Here is a 12,056-nt window from a genome sequence, read left to right as displayed (position 1 = left end):
GTATTTTTGTTCTTTTACATCTTTTTGTTTAAATAAAAGTTTAAGTAATGGTTTCTTTTTCATGATGGAAAACATAATATCTTCCCTGTTAGATAACCTTTTCGATACTACAAATGTCAATACCAAATCTCACGTGTTTATCACACAGTGGTATTATTTTATTGCCATGATGATAGGCCACTATTGGAAGTTTCAGTCTATGAGGAGCACTCTCAGGCTCATGTGACTGCATTTAAAGTTTAAACATTTTAATTTTAACAGGGTTTCATTGCAGTGAGTAGATCAGTGCATCAATGCTCTATAAAGTGAGATCTAATCAAACAAAGGATTTGTCATGTTATTTTCCATCTAGGATGCCTGGATTATTTATAAAAGACGTAGGCTGGTAAGAACAATGCTATCAAACTATAGCATCTACCCTGCTCTCCCATGCTATAGTTGAAGTTTTATGAGTGTATTGTGGGGATGTCACGATGAGCTTTATTAACATATAGCTAGTCTTTATCATCCTACATTGTCTCTCTGTCTCTCAGTCTCTCATCCTTCCCCTCTCCTGCAGCCAGCAGCTTAGCCATTACAAACCTGATTATTCAACTTGAGGAGTGCTTTTAAATGTTATATTTTGTTTTTAGTTTCTCCAACATCACCTCAGCCCTCCTTCACTTGGGTAGGGAGAGCAACTTGGGCTGTGATTGCCATTTTTCCTGCGGCAGGAACCCCTATTTACCACATGGCGGTCTTTCTGGAAGATTAGCTGAAAACTGACGAAACTCAATCAACTTGAGGCACTTAAGTGACTGGGGAGCAAGCCGCAGGAAGTAGGGTTACACTGGGCACCGAATCCATGGTCATTACCACCCTCCCCGGTGGCCCAAGCTTCCAGTACATGGACTCCTCTTGGTGGCCTACCTTCTCTGAGCGAACAGTTGTCCTAGTGGCCCACCCTCCCTGTGCAAGGACTCTCCCTTGTGATCCAGTGTCCCTGTTCCTGATACATTTGATCGTGACATCCCTGCTGTGGTGGTTGTTTTTGTGAAGTATTGTTTTTTTATTCTGTTTAGAAAATTACCTTGACCTCTGTAAAGGGCAACACGATCAAAGCACTGTTGCATAAGAATGCAAGTTTGAAATATCTGCAGTTAGTAATGCTCAGGAGGTACCAACATGACACCATGTTTATGCGATGAGTAGGCCCAACCAAGTAGTGCATGAACAATAATCGGGAATGTGATATGAGAGCTAGGCCCTGAGAGAGTAAAAATATATTACATTATTCATAGGTTCATGTTTTTTTTAAAGGCTCCTTTTTTTTCGCCAACCTTCTCTGCCAATTTTCTCCTGCCCCCTCCTGTCCTGATGGTCTTGATGGCTTGCTGGGGTAGTCGTGATAGTGTACATTCAATTAGCACCTAAAGCCCCTTTTATCTTGACTAATTTCCAGATAAATCAACCTTGCCTGGTTCCTGCAGGTAGCCTGTCTCCTAGCTTTCATTTTGAAACATTGCAAGGAAACATCCACTTCAATTTTAACCGTAACTATTTAAAAACAAACATAAATTACAGAATTCCTCGTGTCTATCAGTGCACTTCCAGCAGAGATCACTGAACAGCAATCAGGAGCAGAAACATTGGTTAATTATTCCCTCCCTAACACAGGGAGACTGAACACTGAAGCCAGTTGTAACACCCTTACTGAACCAAGGCTGAGATCAGTGAACTCAGTGCAGACCAGGGTAGCTGCCTCTTTTAAAGCCAGTTCACCTGTATCCACGAGTCTGCTGTATTGCACTCAGAATCTTACATTGCCAAAAAAAGCAGGGATTGAAATGCAGTGTGGAATGGTAGGTTGTGGGATTGTGACTCCCACAATAGTAAGTTCTTCGGGGTTTTGGAAGTTGTCTGCAGACGTTTCACTCAAGATTAAATTGGTGGGAATGAGTCCATGATATATTGTACATGATCTGTGGAAAAAGCTGACTTGATGAGCCAATGGAGTTTTCTCATTATGTGCTTTCTTAGGTTCTTCTGTTTCCAAACTAAATATATCACTGTGAGAATATACTGAATGGAGGTCAAGTGCTACCTGGGGTCACTATATAAGGGATTCTTTGATAAATAAGCATTGACAAAGGACTGGGAGCAGATCCCCAGTCCATCTACATGATCAGGGAAGGCCCATAACATGGTGAGACTGCAGGAGAGGAAAAAACTGATAAGTTACACCCCTCCCCACCCCCCCCCCCCCCCCCAAGTACACTACATTGTTTCCACTACTTGGCAGAACCATACTTTATAGAGATAATATCTCTCAGTGACAGTCAAACATGAGTAGAATCTTGTCCACAGGCTAGTCTATCTCCATTCTTACAGGGAAATACCTCGTTGGGATTCTGCAAAGTGAATCACTCCTATATGTTTCTTAAACACAACTTTTACTGAATTGAGAGTAGATCATTGATTGACGTAGCTGCTGGTTATTGGTGTAATCTGGTAGAAACACTCCTTAATACTGTGCTGCTATGCAAGCTGGACATTTCCTACTTTGAAAGTTTGATCATTGGTGGCATGTGGTAATACTTCACATTATACAGCACCCTGGAGTGCTGGGAGAAAGATTCAACTTGTCCAATCAGGTGAACCAATTTCATCAGCACTGCTGTCAGAGGCATTGAGTGCAGACCACAGGAGAGGAGAAATTCAGATGGAGGTTTGTCCCTGGACTGCGCTGTCACGCCTCCTAGTAGTCAGCACAGAGCATCATTGATGGAAGTATAGCAATGGGTCACCTGCCCATCCTCTCAGACCAGAGTGAGGAAGACCAAAGAGGATTGGACATGGAAAAGAGAGATTAATGCTGTAAAAATAAAAAATCGGCACCACAGTGGCATCATGTACAGTACGCTGGTTAGCACTCGTAATTCACAAACATGATCAGTTCCCAGTTTTGCTCATACTTTCAGGTAGTAAGTGAAGCCACATTCCCCACAGGGAAGGGAGAATTCCTCTGGCCTCTATTGCGTGTCTCCGAGCAGCCAGTTGCAGAGCAGTTTCAGCGGAGACCTGCCAGCAGGTCACTGCCACCCACTCATCCAGCCAACGGTGCCTGAAATGGGACACCTGAAAAAGGGGAAGGGGTGAGAAACACAAAATATGTGTTTCTATCCAGCAAAAAAAAATCTTAAGAGTAAAACCTGCCCTTTATTGGCAATGTGACATCACTGAGGTAAGGATAGGCTATGAATCTAGCACACAGGAATTTAATTTTTGCCTAATTTGGATTCATAAGCATATATTGCTGTTTTTCTTTTTATAAATTGTGGTGTGCGTATGCCTCCATTAAAATTTTTCCTTTGTGATAACACACCAGTAGCTGGGGGTAACTGTAGTGAAGGTACCTGGTTTGACTCGTGTTTGCCGTTTGTGGTTTAGTGGTATGTTTCCAGCTTGTGTTAGTTCTAATCTGGTGGTGTAGCAGAGTATGCAACATATGCTTGGCACTCCAGTGATATGACAGGAGTACGACAGGCTGTCCAATGGGGGCAGTATGTATCCGTCCTATGGCAATCTAATGGAGTGTGTTATGTGTACTATTCCTGGTAGACTAGAAGGGAAGGTGTGTGTCCAATCCTGGTAGTCCCCGATAGAGTTTGATTTCTTAAAAATATTTACACAGTGGCATTGGAGTAGCATTGAGTGCTCTAACAGGAAATACAACACTATGGTTCAAAGGTCCTCACTTCCATTTCCACCTCCCCCCCCTCCCCCCCCCCCCCCCCCACCTCCCAATTGAAGATCTCAGGAAAGATTGAAATGACGGTCTTTCACTGCTGTTTTTGTACACCTCTTACCTAGTGGCCTGGACAGCCATCCATTTCATGTGTGTAGTTGCCTGCCTTGCCCAGCCAAAAGTAAGATATTTACATATGACAGGTGTCTTTATGCGACAGGATAGTAAGCCACAAATTAGGTTTAAGTCTGGTCTTGATTGTGGCATCAGGGGAGTGTATCCAGCAAAGGCCTGGTGTTTCTCCACGCACAAATAAATCTGAATCATATTGCCAGGGGCTACTCTCACCCACCCTCTAGAAGCCACTTAAAGAGACCCTGTCCATGATCTGGTTCCACAGCCCCCACCACACATCTGTCAGCCTCTCGATGCCTTAAAGAAGGATGATAAAATATTTTTTCTTTTTGTAAAATATATTTACACAGGATATGTCTTTATTAATGATACTTATATAGGATAACAATTTGTGAAATGTATTTTTCCAAGTTGTCCTAAGTTTTCCAAGCCGGGACCCTACCCAAGGCTCAGTAACAGAGTGCAGCAGCGCAGGCAGAGTTGATACAACACAGCAAAGACTGATCTGAAACAATCAATAAGGAATCCTGTACAATGTAAGAATTTTTAGGACAGTGAAGGAACATTAGCAACTCCATCAATGTACTTTCTTACCATACCAGAGAGCAACGAGGCAGAATCCCCAGTGTCAGAAGGAAGAGCGATAAGCAATGCCTTGATAAGCTAGTGCCCTCGAGCCATAAGAAGAGACCCCTTGGAGCTACTAAAGATATTTAACAAGTTATAGAAAGTAAACCCAAAAAATTGGGTGTAGCTTTCAACTTCGGCGGGGGAGCGGTGAAATAGGCGCTAGCGGAAGTTTGTAGAAAAGAAAACAGGGCAGAGGGTATAACGTGGCCAATCCGCTACCGCCTGTTTTACCCCCCGCTGCTGTTGACAGTTCCGCCTATTATTTTCAGATATGCCGGGTCCAAGAGGGTGCAGGTTCAGGGTTGTGAAGCGGAAATTTAGGATAGACGTCAGGAAGTGTTCCTTTACACAAAGGGTAATTAATAGCTGAACTGGGTTTTCAGAAATTGAGGCCAGGACACTGAAATCATAGAATCTTACAACACAGAAGGAGGCCATTCGGCCCGTCGTGCCTCTTTGAAAGAGCTGCCCAATTTAGTCCCACACCCCAGCTTTTTCCCCATAACCCTGCAAATTAGTCCTCTTCAAGTGCATGTCCAATTGTCATTTGAAAATTCCTATAGAATCTGATTCCACCACCCTTTCACGTAGTGCGTTCCAGATCGTAACAACCCTCTGTGTGAAAAAAATTTCTCCTAATTTCTGCTCTAGTTCTTTTGCCAATTGTTTTAAATCTATGACCTCTGGTTACTCCTTATTTGCTCTATCAAAACCTCTCATTATTTTGAATACCTCTGTTAGGTCTCCCCTGCTCTAAGGAGAACAATCCCAACTTCTCCAATCTCTCCACATAACTGAAGTCCCTCATCCCTGGTATCATCCTGGTAAACCTCCTCTGTACCCTCGCCAAGGCTTTGACATCCTTCCTAAGGTGTGGTAACCAGCATTGTACACAATACCCCAGCTGAGGCCTAACCAGTGACTTGTAAAGGTTTAGCATGACTTCCTTGCTTTTGTATTCATTGCCCCTATTTACAAAGCCAAGTATCCCATACGCTTTCTTAACCACCTTAACAACTTGCCCTGCCACCTTCAAAGATGTGTGAATATGCACCCCCAGGTCCCTCTGCTCTTGCACCCGCCTCAAAATAATACCATTTAGATTATACTTTCTGTTCATGTTGTTCCTGCCAAAGTGCACCACTTCACACTTATCCGCATTAAATTGCATCTGCCATGTGTCTGCCCATTTCACCAGTCTGTCTACGTCCTCCTGAAGTCTGCTTTCTATTCACTACATTGCCAAGTTTTGTATCATCTGCAAACTTGGAAATTTTGCTCCCTATACCTAACTCCAGGTCATTTATATATAACAAGGAAAACAATGATCCTAATACCGACCCCTGGGTGACCCTGCTGCATACTTTTCTCCAGTCACCACTACTCTCTGCCTCGTAACCCTTAGCCAAATATGTACCCAAGTTACCACCATCTCTTTAATCCCATGTGCTTCTATTTTCTGAATAAGTCTGTTATGTGGTACTTTATGAAATGCCTTTTGAAAGTCCATATATACAACATCTACTGCACTACCTTCATCAATCTTCTCTGATACTTCATCAAAGAACTCAATCAGGTTAGACACAATTTGCCTTTAACAAATCCGTGCTGGCTGTCCCTTATTAAACCATGCTTCTCCGAGTGAGAATTAATTTTGTCCTTGACAATGGTCTGTAGTAGTTCGTCCACCACTGGCGTTAGACTGATTGGCCTGTAGTTACTAGGTTTATCCCTCTCCCCTTTTTTGAATAGAGGTGTAACATTTTCAACCTCCAGTCCTCTGGCATCACTCCCATATCCAAGGAGGATTGAAAGATTGTGGTCAGAGCTTCTCCTATCTCCACCCTAGCTTCCCTCAGCAACCTAGGATGCATCCCATCTGGATCGGGTGACCTGTTAACTTTGAGTGATGCCAACCTATTTAGCACCTCCTTTCTATCCATTTTTTATCCTATCCAATATCTCTACTCCCTCCTCCTGTACTGTGACATTAACTTCATCCTCTTCTTTTGTGAAGACAGATGCAAAGTATTCATTCAGTGCTTCTGTCATGCCCTCTGCCTCCACAAGAAGATTTCTTTCTTTGTCCCTAATCGGCCCCTACATTCCTTTAACTATCCTTTTACTTTTTATATGTTTATAAAAGATTTTTGGGTTCCCTTTTATGTTACCTGCTAAACTTTTCTCATTCTCGCTTTGCCCTTCTTATATCCCTTTTCAATTTCCCCTTGCACTCTTTGTATTCTGCCTGGTTTTCTATTGTATTCTATGCCTGACATTTGTCATAAACCTCCTTTTTCTGTTTTATTTTAACCTCTATTTCCTTTGTCACCAGAGAGCTCTAGCTTTGGATGCCCCTATCATTCCTCCTTTTGGGAATATGCTTGGTTTGTACCTGAACTATCTCTGCCTTGAAGGCCTGCCATTGCTCAATTATTGTTTTCTTGGCCAATCTTTGTTTCCAGTCCACCTGTGCTAGGTCCCTTCTCAAATCACTGAAATTGGCTCTCTTCCAGTTGGGATTTCACCTTTTGATTCTTCTTTGTCCCTTTACGTAACTACTTTAAACCTAATTATATTATGATCACTATTACCCAGATGTTCTCCCACTGAAACACACTCCACTTGCCCTACTTCATTCCCCAGAACTAGATCCACCACTACTTCCTTCTTCGTTGGGCTAGAAACATACTGATTAAGAAAGCTCTCCTGTGCACATTTTAGGAATTCTTCACTCTCCTTGCCCTTTACACTGTTATTTCCCCATCTATATTAGGGTAATTGAAGGCCCCTACTATTACTGCTCTATTATTTTTACATTTCTCTGTAATTTGCCTACAATTTTGTATTGAATCTGCTTCCACCACCCATTCAAGCAATGCTTTCCAGATCATAACAACTCCCTGCGTAAAAAAAATTCTCCTAATCTCCCCTCCGGTTCTTTTGCCGATTATCTTAAATCTGTGTCCTCTGGTTACTGAACCACTCGCCAGTGGAAACTGTTTTTCCTCTAGCTTTTCGTGATTTGTGTAGCTGGATACCCAAATCCCTTTGCCCTCCACAGTCCCTAGTTTCTCACCATTAAGAAAATATTCTGATTTGTATTTCTTAGATCCAAAGTGGATGACCTCACACTTCCCCACATTGAACTCCATCTGCCATAGTATTGCCCACTCGCTTAGTCTGTATATATCCCTTTGTAAGTTCCTGCTCCTATCCACATAACTTACTGTGCCTCCTAATTTAGTGTCATCTGCAAACTTGGATATATCACTCTCTATTCCTTCATCCAAGTTGTTAATATGTATGGTGAAAAGTTGAGGCCCCAATAAAAATCTCCAGGGAACACCACCTGTCACATCCCACCAATCAGAGACCGTTCCCTTAATAAATGCCTTCTGGAAGTTCATATAGACAATACCCATAGACACACCCCTATCCACTATGCTAGTGACCACCTCAAAAAATTCAACTAGATTAGTCAGACATGACTTACTGTTCACAAATCCATGCTTACTCTCTCTGATCAGCTCATACTTGTCCGTGCTCAGTCACTCTATGTTTCTGATAATAGATTCCAGTAACTTCCCCACAACTGATTGGTTTGTAGTTACCTGGTTTCTCCCTGCCTCCCTGCTTAAGTAATGGAGTGACTTTTGCAATTTTCCAATCCAAAAACACAATTCCTGAATCTAGAGAGATTTAGAAAATTATGACTGTTGCATCTGCAATTTCTTCACGTTTCTTTTAATAGCCTTGGGTGGAAACCATCAGGCCTTGGAGGTTTGTCTATCTTAAGTCCCATTATTTTTTCTATTACCATTTTTTAGCTTATATTAAATAGAAGTTTACAACATGGAAGCAGGCCCTTCGGCCCAACATGTCCATGTCGCCCAGTTTATACCACTAAGCTAGTCCCAATTGCCTGCACTTGGCCCATATCCCTCTATACCCATCTTACCCATGTAACTGTCCAAATGCTTTTTAAAAGACAAAATTGTATCCGCCTCTACTACTGCATCTGGCAGCTCGTTCCAGACACTCACCACCCTTTGAGTGAAAAAATTGCCCCTCTGGACCCTTTTGTATCTCTCCCCTCTCACCTTAAATCTATGCCCCCTCGTTATAGACTCCCCTACCTTTGGGAAAAGATTTTGACTATCGACCTTATCTATGCCCCTCATTATTTTATAGATTTCTATAAGATCACCCCGAAACCTCCTACTCTCCAGGGAAAAAAGTCTCAGTCTATCCAACCTCTCCTATAAGTCAAACCATCAAGTCCCGGTAGCATCCTAGTAAATCTTTTCTGCACTCTTTCTAGTTTAATAATATCCTTTCTATAATAGGGTGACCAGAACTGTACACAGTATTCCAAGTGTGGCCTTACTAATGCCTTATACAACTTCAACAAGACATCCCAACTCCTGTATTCAATGTTCTGACCAATGAAGCCAAGCATGCTGAATGCCTTCTTCAACACCCTATCCACCTGTGACTCCACTTTCAAGGAGCTATGAACCTGTACTCCTAGATCTCTTTGTTCTATAACTCTCCCCAACGCCCTACCATTAACGGAGTAGGTCCTGGCCCGATTCGATCTACCAAAATGCATCACCTCACATTTATTTAAATTAAACTCCATCTGCCATTCATCGGCCCACTGGCCCAATTTATCAAGATCCCGTTGCAATCCTAGATAACCTTCTTCACTGTCCACAATGCCACCAATCTTGGTGTCATCTGCAAACAAATTGTCTAAGTTCCTCCCTTGACTTATTTTTAGGTTCCCTTGTACCGCTGGTACTTTGTCCTCTTCCTCCATTGTGAAAATGGATACAAAATACTCATTTAACAAGTCTGACATTTCTTTATTGTCCATTGTCGTCTCACCTGCATCTGTCTTTAATGGTCCCACATTCCCCTTTTGCACACTTTACCTTGATATATTCATACAAACTTTTGCTGTTAGTTTTGATATCCCTTGCAAGTTTTTTCTCATATTCCATTTTTGCACCTGTATTACTTTATTTGTTGTTTTTTTATAGCTGTCCCAGTCCGCTGGATTTCTACTTCTCCTTGCATTTGTGTAAGCCTTTTCTTTTAGCTTGATACTGTCTCTTACCTCATTTATTGACCGTGGTTACTTAACTACCATGCTTACCAAGTGGAGTCTTTGTCTTTTAGTGGTATGTACTGGTTTTGTATCATACCAAATACTTCTTTGAATACTTCCCTTTGCTTGTAGGTTTACCCATCAACAGTTCACCCAGTTTTCTGTGATCAATTTATTTCTCATCCCTTCGAAATTTGCCTTAGGTAAATTTAAAATCTTAGTTTGTGTCTCTCCCTTCTCCCTCTCAAACCTAATATCAAATTCATTCATAATATGGTCACTTTGCAATATGCAAGTAGTGCCTAATCTTCTGTTTCAGATTTGTCAGATTAGCGATGAATACACAATGACAGAAAAGAAATTGCTAGGCAGTTTGCCTTGATCTAATCCTTCAGTAGAGCCTAGAGATGTGTGGGATAGATGCTGTTCGATCTTTTTATGGGCTGTGCCATTTACTGTAACATACAAGCTTTGCAATTCCTTTGGAGACTGGGAAGTAGTAAACTAATTTGAAATAATATATCTGATAAATTAGAATGGTGATATTTGTGGGTTTTTAGACTAATTTATTTTCTTCCCAGTCATACACTGTAGACACGGGCTCACAGGAAGAGCAGGTGACCGTTGACATTCCCACAGCCTGCATCTGATTTCACCTGATGACTTTTCTACTCCTTTCCCTTCCAGTTACTTAGTCTCTTAACCTGTGCTTGATATTGCACATGCTGACCAAGCATAAATCTGTCTCTTGGGAAGGGGGTGGGCAAGGCAGAGCATTATCGCCAGCCGACTCTCACAGTCTGTGCCACTTGCAAAGCACAAACACATTTCCAGTACCAGGCTGACCTTTAACATAGCACTAAACAACCACAAAAAAGCACTGAGCTTCACCATAAAACTGGACTCAGATGTCAACTCTTCATCCAAAATCCCTCTTACTTTGTGCATTTGTTAATGTGTAGCCAGTAGTGTCATTAGTTAGGCACCTCTCTTTCTAAGGTGGTTTCTCCCATAGCCAGTGCGCTTGTACCTTAGGTAATAAGCAGTGATAAGATGCTAGAACAGAGCCAGATATAACCCACAGTAAAAAAAAATGTTTTATTTTAAGGAAACATTTGAGATTCATCTCTGAATGAATTTAATTCTTCTTTTCTGTTTTATTAATCTAGCAAAGCCTGCTGACAATGGAGCAGATAGTGTCGGTGGAAGAGACTCAGATTAAGGATAAGAAATGTATCCTCCTGCGGATTAAGGGTGGAAAGCAATTTGTGCTGCAATGTGAGGTAAGCGGTTCCTGCAAGATAGGCATAGAGATGTGTGCTCTGTCCCATCAAATTGAAGAAGGTTGGCATTGGTGCAAAGGACATAGAGAGGAGGTGCAAGGCATTCATTCCCCACCCCCACTGCCTCCAATTTGTTTTTATTTTACAAATCATTGTTTTAACCCACTTTTGTTCAAGAAAAGAGCTGAATTGTGACAATCTCAATCAATAAGGGAACAAAACTGACTAGTTGTTGGGCAGTTTGTGCTAATCCATTAGACTACACCTTATACAGGTCTGGTTCCAGCCACGGACTATAAACAAAAGATAGTATGAAATAGAAAGATTACATTGCTGCACCCAGATATGTAGTCGTGGGCTTGAACATATTATACATCTGTCCTGATTAGATGAGGGTTTGTGAAGGCCATTTATTTTAAAGAAATGTAACTGGTAGCATATGGGTCAGTGCCATAGCTGTGTGGGTTGGACATTGCTCTTTCACTTCTGGGACCTAGGGTCAAATCCAGCTCAGACTGATGGGATGAAAGCCTCTGTCTACTGTCTGAAAGGGCACTGCATGAACTGATTTGCCAGTCTCAATTCAGTTTCGAATGGGCATGGGCCCACAATCAAAATTACTCACAGTTTGACACTCAGCAATCCCATTCAGAGGGGCTGCAGGGATGGGTGATGCACAGAATGGAAACACTGGTTGAGACAGAGGGAGTTTCACTCTCCATCTGACTACCACAATACTTGATGGACAAGTGGATGTAAAATGTAAGAAAATGTTCCATTCCCCAGGATGTCCATTCTTCACCCTGACCAACACAAAAATCCTTTATGACAAAGTTGAATTACATACTTAACACACTGGACAGAAGGGAGCATTCTCACCTTGGGTCAGTGTAGTGCACCACAACTAAAGGCTGGGTAGGTTCTCTTTTAAGCAAGTCAGTTTCTTTTGAGGGGAAAATCAAGCTGGGCTTCCAGTCCTTATATATAGCCCCTGTTATAAAATGCCCATGTATGAGCTTTGGGTGAGGACAGGATCAGGTTGGGCTGAAATGCCTCCCAAATCAAATACCTGGCTAATATTGTCTGTCCAAGCCCCCAAATAGAGAATGACCACTTTGGGGAAGGTACCAGAAGACTGTCATTGGTCGTAAAACCAATACTCCAG

At 42.0% G+C, this 12,056-nt stretch overlaps 1 protein-coding gene across 1 annotated transcript in view; it reads left to right on the top strand.

Annotated features, from left to right (window-relative positions):
• The window catches only part of grk3 (G protein-coupled receptor kinase 3), a 244,025-nt gene that overhangs the window by 229,745 nt on the left and 2,224 nt on the right, over window positions 1-12,056 (top strand). Inside the window, exon 20 of the mRNA XM_068005936.1 lies at window positions 10,778-10,891. Coding sequence (XP_067862037.1) covers window positions 10,778-10,891 — 114 coding nt within the window. The remainder of the gene's footprint in view (window positions 1-10,777; window positions 10,892-12,056) is intronic.

Source organism: Heptranchias perlo, chromosome 25 (genome assembly GCF_035084215.1).
Source record: "Heptranchias perlo isolate sHepPer1 chromosome 25, sHepPer1.hap1, whole genome shotgun sequence".
Classification (NCBI taxonomy): Eukaryota; Metazoa; Chordata; class Chondrichthyes; order Hexanchiformes; family Hexanchidae; genus Heptranchias; species Heptranchias perlo.
Note: the sequence above shows the minus strand (reverse complement) of the source record. Positions and strands in the feature narration are given on the sequence as shown.